Genomic DNA, 15,065 nt, shown 5'->3' on the forward strand with positions numbered 1-15,065 from the left:
AGAAGAATCTAAGAGTCTCCTGGAATAGTTTTATTTCTTTGGTTTCAGAGAGGGGAGGAACAGAAGGTGGTCTTCCCTTTCTTTGTGTTGAACTGGACTGGAGAGGTTTTACACAGGAAGTAGATATCCCATAGCAGCCAAGCACAACCTGTCCCTAACCATACTCTCCACAAAAATCCTATGGAGGAGAAAAAGCCAAAGCTTTCCTCACAGGCTGGTCCTTTATACTTTTCTTGCTCATCCTATAATCATAGTGTTCTAAATTATCTCTCATTTTAATCTGATGTCATTTTTCAATTTTGGTACATCTTTGTCAAGGGCCAGAAGAACTGCATATAAAGGCTGTATTAGTGAAGTAAGCAAATTAAACTGGAAAATACTGTCACTGCAGAGATTTATAAAGGAATAACAGAGATAATAAAGATCAGAGCTATCCAGCAAAACATTTTCAACCTTTAAAATGCTATATCTGGGTATATCTGGTAAAAAATGAAGTATGGATTATTACACCAGGATGAATTAGCAGGAAAGAGGGGCTTTTGGGCATAAAATAGATAAATTAGGTTGATGTTTATGATGGGAAAGTGTAATTTGATCACTTGTGGGTTTATAGAATAATAATGGTTCCTTTTGAGTGTTTTAAGGAAGACCATTATGTATGCCTTGTGATCTATGTTATTTTGTCTTGTCTCTTTTATGAGTCTCAGTTTTTCTGTGAATCTTTTATCATGAACTAATTCTTTCTTCATATTATATTCAATTTTCATTTTCCCTGACTATTCTTTCTCCTCCTCCTAATCCCCTTTAACTCAGATCTGATTCTTGTCTAAGTATTTGTGCAGAATCCCCATTAGTCCTTACATCTTTTCCCTATATTAAATCATTATTCATTAAGAGAGGCAGCTGTCATTATGGAGTGACCTCTGGGAGAAGAGTCAGCTCTTGGCTTTGCTGAAGTGCTGTATAAAAGTCTACTAAGAAGTCAGAATCTCTGGTCTTCAGTTTTCTCTTCCATAAAATGAAGAAATTAGACTAAATACTAGACTAAGATTGCTTGACTTTCTAATTCTGTATAACTCTGGAACTTTGAGGGGGTTTTTCAGGTTTGAGGACTACTGGTCTAACAAATACTGCTCACATGGAGAAAAAAGATTTTTCACTTAGGCAAACCCCATAGAGAAAATGATCATTGTTTAAATAACAAGACTCTTCCAAAATGAAGAACTTTTGTGACTCTTAATATCCAATGATCCCAAGTTCTGAGATTACAGTGGACTTTTTATCCAGGGCAGAAATTTAAAATAGGTGTAATAGAGGTGATCTGTTGACTGTTTTAAAGTGAAAAGAGACAAAATGAACAATCTAAGTTGCTAATTATTGCAGGTTTACTGGCAGTGAAATAAATTTCTGGAATTACAAGTCCTTTACAAGAGGAGATGGAGTTGTAGGTCAAGGTTTCCTTGGGATAAAAGTACAAGAAATATCTCTAAATCAGTTTAGTGCTAAAGTAATTAATGGACAGAAAATTGAAATTATAGGCCTGAAAGCACTGTTTAGTGGAGCAGTTAGGCTGCAACATCTGTCATTCTACTGATCTCTTGGATTGATTGTACTTATCTGGTGGGCCAGGCCAGTGTCCCCTGTCCACTTCCCTCTCTCAGTGCATGATTTGGAGAGGGTATTCTATATATAGAAGAGAGCCTTTTTTTCAGTCATGCTGTGCTCCCCTGCTAGGACCCTAGCTCCTCTTCAAGGAGAGTAGTGGTAATATACTTAGTATCATTTTCCCAGGAGAAATAGATGAGCCTGATAAATTTCAGTGATTCACTTATTCATTCATTTATTCATCCATCATCCATTCAATAAATATTGAGTGAGCATCTGTCATAGACCAAGCACTATAACAAGTGCTGTATCAGTCTTGAACAAGCCAAACAGGACCTTGGCCTCATGGAGCTTATAGTCTCTCCCATTTTAGACTTCTAATCCTCACTCATTCTTTCCCCCTCCTTCCACTTCCCAAGCCTCCAGAAGATTCTGGCATATTTTTGTCATTGAAAGCTTTTCTTTTTTAACAGGTTAAAAATTACATAGTACAAATTTTAGAGGAAAAGTTCACAAGGTTTTGTTTGTTCTGATACACTTCAAATGTATCAGAACTAAATAAGATCAACCATTAAAATGTTTAGGAGATTCCATTGAGCAAAACTTTTGCCTGTTGGAGTGAATGGGTTTTACCATCCTTATATGTAGCTGCAATGTGTGGCCTCTTCCCCTCACCCTCAATGCCCTTGTTTTCTTTGTGAAATTGTCTTGTCTTTAAATTTCTTTTCTATCACACTATGTAAGGTGGAAACCTGGAATTAATGGGAGACCTACTTCATGTTACTTTATGACTCAAGGAAAAGGCAAAAGAAGAAACTTTTATTAATAATGCTATTGCTAATAATTATTTTAAAAAAGTATTTGTTATTACACACCAGGCTGTGTGTCTTGAACTTCTAGTGAGGTGTGTATGCTTTTTCCCAGAACAATACCTTCTTTACTGAGATCTGATAATCTGCAAATTGCACAGGCTCAAATGTATTTTGACACATTGATCCTTTAACCTGTTTTTTCTTCTTGATTAATACATTACAGGTAATTCTGCATCAACCTTAAATTCTTTCAAGGATTTAAAACTATCTTTTGTTTGTTTGTTTTTTGTTTTTTGAATTTCATTTATTATTTTTTATAGAGCACGTTCTTATTACTTGTCTGTTTTATACATATTAGTGTATATATGTCAATCACAGTCTCCCAATTCATCCCACCCCCACCACCCTTGGTGTCCATACATTTGTTCTCTACATCTGTGTCTCTATTTCTGCCTTGCAAACCAGTTCACCTGTACCATTTTTCTAGATTCCACATATATGCATTAATATACGGTATTTTTCTCTTTCTCACTTACTTCACTCTGTATGGCAGTCTCTATGGCCGTCCATGTCTCTACAAATGACCCAAATTTTTTTGGCTGAGTAATATTCCATTGTATATATGTATCACATCTTCTTTATCCATTCGTCTGTCGATGGGCATTTAGATTGCTTCCATGACCTGGCTATTGTAAATAGTGCTGCAATTGAACATTGGGGTGCATGTGTCTTTTTGAATTATGGTTTTCTCTGGGTATATGTCCAGTAGTGGGATTGCTGGGTCATATGGTAATTCCATTTTTAGCTTTTTAAGGAACCTCCATACTGTTCTCCATAGTGGCTGTATCAATTTACATTCCCACCAACAGTGCAAGAGGGTTTCCTTTTCTCCACACCCTCTCCAGCATTTGTTTGTAGATTTTCTGATGATGCCCATTCTAACTGGTGTGAGGTGATACCTCACTGTAGTTTTGATTTGCATTTCTCTAATAATTAGTGATGCTGAGAAGTTTTTCATGTGCCTAATTTATAGTTTTATAAATTATAAAACTATTTTTATAATTTAGACATCTATAGCTTCTTTTTAAGTTCAGTGTTTGACAGTGTTCTGGTATAAGACTCCCAGGGATGTGTGCATATTGTCATTTCAATGTGGCCTCTTTCAGAGCCTTGGCTGCTGCAGAAATTTGGTTTATTATGAATATTTGAATGGATAACATTTGTTGCTAATTCTTTGCAAGTCTAAAAAATCTACATGATATACCCCAAGGATGCCAGGTGGTAATATGTGGATTTTAAATATACCATAATGTGTTGTGCTCTAACTCATTTCAGACTATCATAGAGTTCAGAATCTAATCCAGTGGATAGAAAAATCTCTATTTCAAAAATAGCTCTTTTCATGATTAGGTATTGTTATTGTATTTTATAGTGTCACAGCAGTGACCCTTGAACTATCAATTCTCTTTAGTGGGGATTCAATCATGTGTTGAGGTGTAGCCTTTTCTAGATGGACTATGACAATATCTTACCTTGAAAGGGGCTCCTATGCCTGTAAATAAGATAGCTACAAAATGAGGCTAGGCAGTCCCCTTTAGAAATCCCATTCTGGAATAGTATATCTAGATTCTTTTTCTCTAACTTTTGTAACAAATATATACTTCTGGTAGATGAACACAATTCCGAAATTGGGCTTCTACCCTCTACCCAATCACCCAATCAGTCTACTTAAGGACTCTCAAAAAGCAGTGTGTGTGTGTGTGTGTGTGTGTGTGTGTGTGTGTGTGTGTGTATCTTTGTATTCTCAGAATTTTCAAACATACACAAAAGTAGTAAGAACAAAATGACCTTCTGTGTCTTTATATTCATAAATATAGGCATTTTGCTACTCTTGTTGCATCTATTAACCCATTTTTTTCTTGGAGTATTTAAATTAAATTCCAGACAATATATTTTTTACCCATAAATACTTTGATACATTTCCTAGATTTTTAATGTTAGGTGAAAGTTTGAGACAAAAATTGTTAAATTTACTTCATTCTTGTTTTTTGTCTGAAAATAGCATAATTCCATTCTAATTAGAACATGTTCCATGTTGATATGTTTAGATTTCCTGGGTTCATTTTTGTCTCTCCTTGACTGCCACCAAAACTCTATTTTGTTCTTGTCATACTCAGCAGTTTTACACTGGTTCTAGTATAAACAGAGCACGACAACTACACAATGTATGTATATGTTTATATGTAAGTGATTTTAAAGCTTTGTCCTCATTGACTATTTCTATTTCTTGGGAGTCAGATCATTAGTGTAAGATTTTTATTTTAGGCATAAATTATCACCTTCCTATTACAAACTCTATGAATTTGCACATAGAAATGGAGTGGATATTTTGAGTATAGGTTAATAAAATGTGTAAACCTAGGCAGGTGTGATTTGGATTTTAGGAGCTAAGAATTACTCTACTTCACAATATAGTCCTATATGTGTTTCTGCTCTGAAACTATATTATGTTGACCACCTTTAAAAACATAAAGAACAGGAGAAATTTTGATAGTTTTCCTACTTTACTTCTATTGCTTGTTTGCTGAAACCAGCCGTAATATCTCTGAGACTCTGATTCAGTGGCTAATATCTTTTTAGCGGAACTCCCACCTCCGTACACAGCCATTGCCAGTCCAGATGCCAGTGGTATTCCAGTAATAAACTGCCGCGTGTGCCAATCTCTCATCAATTTGGATGGCAAGCTTCACCAGCATGTGGTTAAGTGCACGGTTTGCAATGAAGCTACGGTAAGTGGAGATATTCATTAATAAAAGCAGAAATTATTATCTGACATCTTCTCCCTAAAAAAGTACTCCAATAATGTTACTTACAAGTAGATGTGGGCTGGATACAGAAATGGCCATTTTTTTTTTATCCTTTCTTTCTTCCCTCTGGCTATTTCTCTTTTATCATACAAGGATGCCTCCAGGTGTTTAAAGCTAACTTCATTATGAAAATTTCATGATGAATTTACATGTAATGCCATTTGGCTCTTTACTTTCTAAAATGAGACTGACCATGGACAGTTATTTACAATTATCTTCAGTGTCTATCCTCATCTCAACGAAATCCATTCTGATTTTCACTAAAATGAAATATACTGAAGTTCACTACAAATGTGGACTTTGTACTTATTATGTAGAAAATTATTTAAACTTGTTTTACGTCTGTAGGATGTCGGTATAGTTTTTCTGGGCTTTCGTGATTGTGCATTTATTATTGACATTTGTGTCGAAGTGTTTATTAACAGCTTGGTATATTATTCCATTTATTTGATATTAATTCAGTGAAATATTCAAAAAAAACTTGAAGGGCATATTTTTTTACTGAACTTTGAGAAGAGCAACTAAATCTTAAGTAGGATTTTTACAGTTTTAAGTAATAAACTGGTAAAGAGTATACTGGTTAAATTAAATATATTTCTACTTTAATGGTTAGGCTTTATTTTAAAAATTTCAATCTGTCTCAAAACTTGAAATTAAATATTAATTTAATTTTTGGTATTTGTAGTTTTTCCTCTTTAGAAAAAGCCTAAAAAAAAAGTCAGCCAATGATTACTGTATCTCTAAGAACCTTGAAAGATGAATACTGGGGGCTTTATTATATGTTTTATGGAAAAATCATAAGATAAAACCTTAAGTCAGGAAGCAATATATATCATTGTAAATACTTTTTCTATAAGGGACATCTTTTAGAGAACTTTATTGTGTAAATAGGTGATACCTACAAAACTAGCTATTTTCTTTTTCAGTTGAACACTTAAATAGTAAGTTTCATTAATATCAACTTCCTTAGTGCTCCTTTTAAAGTTGGCAAGCAAATAAGAATTGTTAGACACAAATAGCATTTAAAAAAAAAAATACCAGTGTCTTAAAGGCTTCCTTGGATTTGGCATTAGTGTTGAATTTTTTCACCTCTTCCTTCACCCATACAAACTTTGTTCTTTAATGAGAAGAAAGAAAGGAGATTTAAGCTTTATATTTACATGTGGAAGTAAACACAACAGAGTAGGTCAATTATGCAAGAATCTCAAAGTCACTATGGATTTAGCCAGCAGCCTCAATCTGGTTACTTAGAAGTGATGAGTTCATATAGGGTCAATAAAATTTGGCTACAAATAAGCTAGCTACTTTTGGACATAAAGAAAATTGTGCTGAAATTTTTATATCATTACTACCCCTGTTAAGTAAAGACATGTAAAAAATTGTGAATATTCTAGAGACTATGAATAGTATTTAATCAGATTGCCTTGTATGGAATTAGTAACATTACAAGGGAAGAAAAAATTGAAAAAAAAAAAGCCTTTGAGGAATGCTGTAACATATGACCTGCTAATGTTTACAGTGTAATGTGATCTTAAATTTATGAATGAAGAGGTAGGTGTTAGGCAACTGGCAGCTTCTCTGGAGAAATTCTATGTTGAAAAGAATAGATATAATAGACTGATAGTGGACCAGGGCCCAAGAGAACAATTCTCTTATGTTCACTATCACTGTTTCCTACTCAATTTAACTGTTATTCATTCTCCTCATGTCACCTAAAACAGGATGTCAGTGTGTCTATTCTCTTGGGTAGCCACCTTTAACAGGAACTGGACATTCCTGTGGAGATTGAAAGAAATAAAACATAACAAAAAAAAAAATCAAGGTTAATAAAAGTCCTTTTTACTTCAGTAGATAGAATTAAGAAGGGAAGTAAGGTGTGTGTTGTGTGTGTGTGTGTGTGTGTGTGTGTGTGTCTGTGTGTGTGTGTCTGTATATGAGAGAGAGAGAGAGAAAGAATATGGACAAGTTTTAGCAACACTTGGAGAACACAGAATTTAAGGTTAAAAGGAGAAGCAATATCTATGACTAGTTAATGGAAAATTTGAGAAGTCCTGGAGAAAGAGTGGAGCTAGTTGGCTGCATACTTGATTGAGTCTGAGATTTGGAGACTAATAGACTGGGGTTTGAATCTGCCACTTAGTAGCTATATATCCTTGGGGACTTCTCTAAACTGTGGTTCTTCATGTAAAGAGGTATAATAGTAATAATACCTACCTCTTAGGGCTGCTGTTGGGATTACAGGGGTAAAGTGCCCAGCACAGTTCCTGGAACATGTAAGATTATTTTGCCAAGTAAGACTATTAAAACCTATGCATATGAACAATGTCATCTCCCGTGCTGCCCCCCACCCCATCGTTTTACTGTAGACCAGACATGACATGGTGTGGGCTGGAACTGAGGACCAGTGCTTGAAATCTTCCAGTTCAATCATCTTGTTTTACAAATGAGAGAATTGAGGTCTAGAAGTATGGTGGGAATAAAATACAGGCTACCTCAGAGACATTACAGGGTCAGTTCCAGACTACTGCAATAAAGCAAATATTGCAATAAAGCAAGTCACACAAATTTTTTGGTTTCCAGTGCAAATAAAAGTTATGTTTACACTATTCTGTAAGTGTGCAATAGCATTATGTCTAAAAAAAGGATATATCTTAATTAAAAAAATACTTTATTGCTAAAAAATGTTAACCATCATCTGAGCCTTCAGCAAGTCATAATCTTTTTGCTGGTGAAGCATCTTGACTCCCTTTTGATGGCTGCTGACTGATCATGGAGGTGCTTGCTGAAGGTTGGGGTGTCTGTGGTAATTACTTAAAATAAGACAACAGTGAAGTTCACTGCATCAATCAATTCTTCCTTTCATGAACCATTTCTCTGTAACACACAATGCAGTTTGGTAGCATTTTACCCACAGTAGAACGTCTTACAAAATTGGAGTCGATCCTTTCAAACCCTGTGGCTGCTTTATCAACTAAATTTATGTAATATTCTAAATACTTTGTTGTCATTTTAACAATCTTCACAGTATCTTCACCAGTAATAGATTACATGTCAAGAAACCAATTTTATTTGCTTATCCATAAAAAGCAACTCCTATCCGTTAAAGTTTTATCATCAGATGGCAGCAATTCAGTCACATCTTCAGGTTCCACTTCTAATTCTAGTTCTCTTGCTATTTCCACCACTTCTGCATTTTCTTCCTCCACTGAAATTGAACACCTCAAAGTCATCCGTGAGGGTTAGAATAAACTTCTTCAAATTCCTGTTAATTTTGGTATTTTGACTTCTTCCCATGAATCATGAATGTTCTTAATGCATCTAGAATGGTGAATCCTTTCCAGAGGGTTTTCAGTTTACTTTGCACAGATCTATCAGAGGGATCACTATCTATGGCAGCCTTATGAAATCTATTTCATAAAAAATGAAACCTGAAAGTCAAAATTACTCCTTGATCCATGGGTTGCAGAATGAATGTTGTGTTAGCAGGCGTGAAAACATTAATCTCATTGTATATCTCCATAAGAGCTCTTGGGTCACCAGGTGCATTATCAATGAGCAGTAATATTTTGAAAGGAATTTTTTTTTCTCAGCGGTAGGTCTCAACAGTGGCCTTAAAATGCTCAGTAAACCATATTGTAAACAGATGTGCTGTCATCCAGACTTTCTCTATTTATAGTGTAGTGGCAGAGTAGTTTAGCATAATTCTTTAAGGGCCCTAGGATTTTCAGAATGGTAAATGAGCATTAGCTTCAACTTAAAGTCACCAGCTGCATCAGCCCCTAACAAGAGAGTCAGCCTGTCCTTTGAAGCTTTGAAACTAGACATTGACTTCTCCTCTTTAACTATGAAGGTCCTAGATGGCATTTTCTTCCACTAAAAGGCTTTTCATCTACACTGAAAATATTTAGTGTAGCCACCTTTCTTAATTAGCATAGCTAGATTTTCTGAATAACTCACTGCAGCTTCAACATCAGAACTTGCAATTTCACCTTGCATTTTTTTTTAATTGAAGTATAGTTGATTTACAATGTTGTGTTAGTTTCAGGTGTACAGCAAAGTGATTCATATGTACACACACACAAACACACACACGCATATATATATTCCTTTTTGGATTCATTTACCTTATAAGTTATTACAAAATATTGAATATAGTTCCCTGTGCTATATAGTTGGCCCTTGTTGGTTATTTTATGATTAGTATGTATGTGTATGTTAATCCCAAACTCCTAATTTATCCCTCATCCCCGTTTCCACTTTGGAAACCATAAGTTTGTTTTCTATGTCTGTGGGTCTAATTATATTTTGTATATAAGTTCTTTTCTTTTAGATTCCACATATAAGCAATATTATATGCTATGGGTCTTTCTCTGTCTGATTTATTCACTTTAGTATGATAATCTCTAGGGCCATCCATGTTGCTGCAAATGGCATTATTTCATTCTTTTTAATGGCTGAGTAACTTTCCATTCCAATATACAACATTTTCTTTATCCATTCATCTGTCATCTGATGGACAATTAGTTTACTTCCATGTCTTGGCTGTTGTAAATAGTGCTGAAATGAACATTGGGGTGCATGTATCTTTCCAAATTATGGTTTTCTCTGGATATATGCCCAGGGGTGGGATTGCAGGATCATGTGGTAGCTCTACTTTTAGTTTTAAGTGAATCTCCGTACTGTTCTCCATAGTGGCTTCACCAATTTACATTCCCTTTAACAGTGTAGGAGGGTTTTTTCTCCACACCCTCTCCAGCATTTATTATTTGTAGTCTTTTTGATGATGGCTATTCTGTAAATTGATACAGCCACTATGGAGAACAGTATGGAGGTTCCTTAAAAAACTAAAAATAGATTTACCATATGATCCAGCAATCCCACTACTGGGCGTATACCCAGAGAAAACCATAATTCAAAAAGACACATGCACCCCAATGTTCATTGCAGCACTATTTACAATAACCAGGACATGGAAGCAACCTAAATGCCCATCGACAGACGAATGGATAAAGAAGTTGTGGTACATATATACAATGGAATATTACTCAGCCATAAAAAGGAATGAAATTGAGTCATTTGTTGATACGTGGATGGATCTAGAGACTGTCATACAGAGTGGAGTAAGTCAAAAAGAGAAAAACAAATATCGTATATTAATGCATGTATGTGGAAACTAGAAAAATGGTACAGATGAGCCGGTTTGCAGGGCAGAAGTTGAGACACAAACGTAGAGAACAGACATACGGACACCAAGGGGAGAAAACTGCGGTGGGGTGGGGATGGTGGTGTGCTGAGCTGGGCGATTGGGATTGACATGTATACACTGATGTGTATAAAATTGATGACTAATAAGAACCTGCAGTATAAACAAACAAACAAACAAAACAACTAATACTAAACTTTCATTGGGTTATTTGTATGGAAATATGTTAATATAAATGTTTCAGACATTACATGAAATTTCTAAAAATCTTATATGTTCTGGTATAATGTTATAAGTCATAATTCTAGTTATTACTTTAAAATGTATGTCTCAGAAATAACTAAATTTCCTTGTCAATTGCACTATTATGAACTTTCATCAAATCTTTAACTGTGGTCATTTTTAAGTCTTTTGTCATTTACAGACAGTTCTGGGTGTACTCTGATGCTTTTGCAAATATGTTCCTATAAAAGGGGTTCATCTTCAAGGAATTCATAGAAAAGACTCTGACAAGTACAGGTTTCTGATAACTGTACTGCTGAACTGAATGAATAAGCATTTTCAGAACTCTAATGAAAAACTGATGAACTCATAAAAGTGCTAACAAAAGATCAAGATAAAAAAAATTAATTACATTAGATGATGGCCATTCTGACATGTGTGGGGTGATATCTCATTGTAGTTTTGACTTGCATTTCTCTAGTAATTAGTGATGTTGAGCATCTTTTCATGTGCCTCTTGGCCATCTGTATGTCTTTTGTGGAGAAATGTCTATTTAGGTCTTCTGCCCATTTCTTGACTGGGTTGTTTGTTTTTTGATATTGAGCCACATGAGCTGTTTGTAAATTTTGGAGACTAATCCCTTGTCTGTTGCATCATTTGCAAATATTTTCTCCCATTCTGTGGGTTGTCTTTTAATTTTGTCTATGATTTCCTTTGCTGTGCAAAAGCTTTTAAGTTTAATTAGGTCCCATTTATTTATTTTTGTTTTTATTTCCATTACTCTAAGAGTCGGCTCAGAAAAGATACTGCTGCAATTTATGTCAGAGCGTTCTGCCTATGTTTTCCTCTAAGAGTTTTATAGTATCTGTTGTTACATTGAGGTCTTTAATCCATTTTGAGTTTATTTTTCTGTGTGGTGTTAAAGAATGTCCTAATTTCATTTTTTTTTTAATGTAGCTGTCCAGTTTTCCAAATACCATTTATTGAAGAGACAGTTTTTCCTCCATTGTATAGCCTTGCCTCCTTTGTCATAGATTAATTGACCATAGGTGCATGGGTTTATTTCTGGGCTTTCTATCCTGTTCCATTGATCTAAATTTCTGTTTCTGTGCCAGTACCATACTGTCTTGATTACCATAGCTTTGTAGTATACTCTGAATTCAGGAAGCCCGATTCCTCCAGCTCTATTTTTCTTTCTCAAGATTTCTTTGACTATTTGGGGTCTTTTGTGTTTCCATACAAATTAAAAAAAATTTTTGTTCCAGTTTTGTGAAAAATGCCATTGGTAATTTGATGGGGATTGCATTGAATCTGTAGATTGCTTTGGGTAGTATAGTCATTTTGAAAATATAAATTCTTCTAATCCAAAAACATGGTATATCTTTCCATCTGTTTGTGTCATCTTTGATTTCTTTCTTTAGTATCTTAGAGTTTTCAGAGTACAGGTCTTTTGCCTCCTTAGATAGGTTTATGCCTAGGTATTTTATTCCTTTTGATGCAGTGGTAAATGGGATTGTTTCCTTAATTTCTCTTTCTGATTTTTCATTGTTAGTGTCTAAAAATTCAACAGATTTCTGTGTTTTAATTCTGTATCCTGCAACTTCACCGAATTCATTAATGAGCTCTGATAGTTTTCTGGTAGCATATCTAGGATTTTCTTTGTATAGTATCATGTCATCTGCAGTAACAGTTTTACTTCTTCCTTTCCAATTTGGATTCCTTTTCTTTCTTTTTCTTCTCTGATTGCCATGGCTAGGACTTCCAAAACTATATTGAAAAAAAACTGATGAGAGTGGACATCCTTGTCTTGTTCCTGATCTTAGAGGAAATGCTTTCAGCTTTCACCGTTGAGTATGATGTTAGCTGTAGGTTTGTCATATTTGGCCTTTATTATGTTGAGGTATGTTTCCTCTATGCCCACTTTCTGGAGAGTTTTTATCATAACTGGGTGTTGAATTTTGTCTAAAGCTTTATCTGCATCTATTGAGATGATCATATGGTTTTTATTCTTCAATTTGTTCATGTGGTGTATCACAGTGATTGATTTGTGTGTATTCAAAATCCCTGCATCCCTGGGATAAATCCCACTTGATCATGGGGTATGATCCTTTAAATGTATTGTTGGATTCAGTTTGCTAATATTTTGTTAAGAATTTTTGTGTCTAAGTTCATCAGTGATATTGGCGGGTAATTTTCTTTTTTTGTGGTATCTTTGTCTGGTTTTGGTATCAGGGTGATGGTGGCATCATAGAATGTTTGAAAGTGTTCTTTCCTCTGCAGTTTTTTGGAACAGTTTCAGAAGGATAGTGTTAACTTTTCTGTAAATGTTTGATATAATTTGCCTGTGAAGCCATCTGGTCCTGGACTTTTGTCTGTTGGGAGTTTTTAAATCACAGATTCAATCTCAGTAGTTGTAATTGGTCTGTTTATATTTTCTATTTCTTCCAGGTTCAGTCTTGGAAGATTGTACCTGTCTAAGAATGTGTCTGTTTCTTCTAAGTTTCCATTTTCTTGGCATATAATTGCTTGTACTAGTCTTTTACGGTCCTTTGTATTTCTGTGGTGTCCATTGTAACTTCTGTTTTTCATTTCTAATTTTATTGATTTGGCCTCTCTCCCTTCTTTTCTTGATGAGTCTGGCTAAAGGTTTATCAATTTTATTTATCTTTTCAAAGAATCAGATTTTAGTTTCATTGATCTTTTCTATTGTTTTCTTCATCTCTATTTCATTTATTTCTGCTCTGATCTCTTTGATTTCTTTCCTCTACTAACTATGGGTTTTGTTTGTTCTTTCTCTAGTTGCTTTAAGTGTAAGGTTAGATTGTTTGTTTGAGATTTTTCCTGAGATAAGCTTGTATCTCTATAAACTTCCCTCTTAGAACTGCTTTTGCTGCATCCCATAGATTTTAGATCATTGTGTCTTTGTTTTCATTTATCTCTAGGTATTTTTTGATTTCTTCTTTTTTTCATCAGTGATCCATTGGTTGTTTAGTAGCCTATTGTTTAGCCTCCATGTATTTGTGGTTTCTGCAGTATTTTTCTTGTAGTTGATTTCTAATCTCACAGTGTTGTGGTTGGAAAAGAGGCTTGATATGATTTCAATTTTCTTAACTTTACCAAGTCTTGCTTTGTGGCCCAGCATTTGATCTATCCTGGGGAATGTTCCATGTGCACTTGAAAAGAATGTATTCTGCTGTTTTTGGATGGAATGCTCTATAGATATCAATTAAGTGCATCTGGTCTAATGTGTCATTTAAGGCCTGTGTTTCTTTATTGATTTTCTTTCTGGATGATCTGTCCATTGATGAAACTGGGGTGTTAAAGTCTCCCACTATTATTGTGTTACTGTCAATTTCTCCTTTTATGGCTGTTAGCATATGTCTTATATATTGAGGTGCTCCTGTGTTAGGTGAATATATATTTAAAATTGTTATATCTTCTTACAATGATCCCTTGATCATTATGTAGTGTCCTTCTTTGTCTCTTGTAGCAGTCTTTATTTTAAAGTCTAATTTTGTCTGATGTGAGTATTGCTACTCCATCTTTCTTTTGATTTCCATTTGCATGGAATACCTTTTGCCATCCCCTCACTTTCAGTCTGTATTTGTCCCTAGATCTGAAGTGGGTCTCTGTTGTAGACAACATATATATGGGTCTTGTTTTTTATCCATTCAGGCAGTGTATGTCTTTTGGTTGGAGCATTTAATCTGTTTACATTTTAGGTAATTATCAATATATATGTTCTTATTGCCATTTTGTTCATTGTTTTGGATTTTTTTTAAGTCTTTTTTCTTCCTTGCCTCTTTTGTTCTCTTCTCTTGTGATTTGATGACTAACTTTAGTGTTTGTTGGATTTCTTTTCCTTGTTGGTATGTGTTTCTATTATAGATGTTTGATTTGTGGTTACTATGAGGTTTTGATATAGCAGTCTCTCTATATATACATGATTGTTTTAAGTTGCTGGTCTCTTAATTTTAAATGCATTACAAATATCCTGCATTTGTACTCTCCTCTTATGATTACTTGTCTTGATATCATATTTGTGTGTGGATAATTTTCTCCCTTTACTTTATGCTTGCCTTTACCAGTGAGCTTTCCCATTTCATAATTTTCTTGTTTCTAGTTGTGGGCTTTTCTTTTCTGCCTAGGGAAGTTCCTTTAGCTTTTGTTGTAAAATTGGTTTTGGTGGTGCTGAATTCTTTTAACTTTGCTTGTCTGTAAAGCTTTTGATTTCTCTGTCAAATCTGAATGAGACCCTTGCTGGGTAGAGTGTTCTTGGTTGTAGGTTTTTCCCCTTTCATCACTTTAAATATATCATGCCATTCCCTTCTGTCCTGTAGTGTTTTCACTGAAAAA

The 15,065-nt window shown here is 34.6% G+C and overlaps 1 protein-coding gene across 1 annotated transcript in view; it reads left to right on the forward strand.

The window, feature by feature from the left end:
- The window catches only part of PIP4P2 (phosphatidylinositol-4,5-bisphosphate 4-phosphatase 2), an 84,124-nt gene that overhangs the window by 16,927 nt on the left and 52,132 nt on the right, over nt 1-15,065 (forward strand). Inside the window, exon 2 of the mRNA XM_007177493.2 lies at nt 5,058-5,206. Within this exon, the coding sequence (XP_007177555.1) occupies nt 5,058-5,206 (149 nt within the window). The remainder of the gene's footprint in view (nt 1-5,057; nt 5,207-15,065) is intronic.

This window comes from Balaenoptera acutorostrata, chromosome 17, assembly GCF_949987535.1.
Source record: "Balaenoptera acutorostrata chromosome 17, mBalAcu1.1, whole genome shotgun sequence".
NCBI lineage: Eukaryota > Metazoa > Chordata > Mammalia > Artiodactyla > Balaenopteridae > Balaenoptera > Balaenoptera acutorostrata.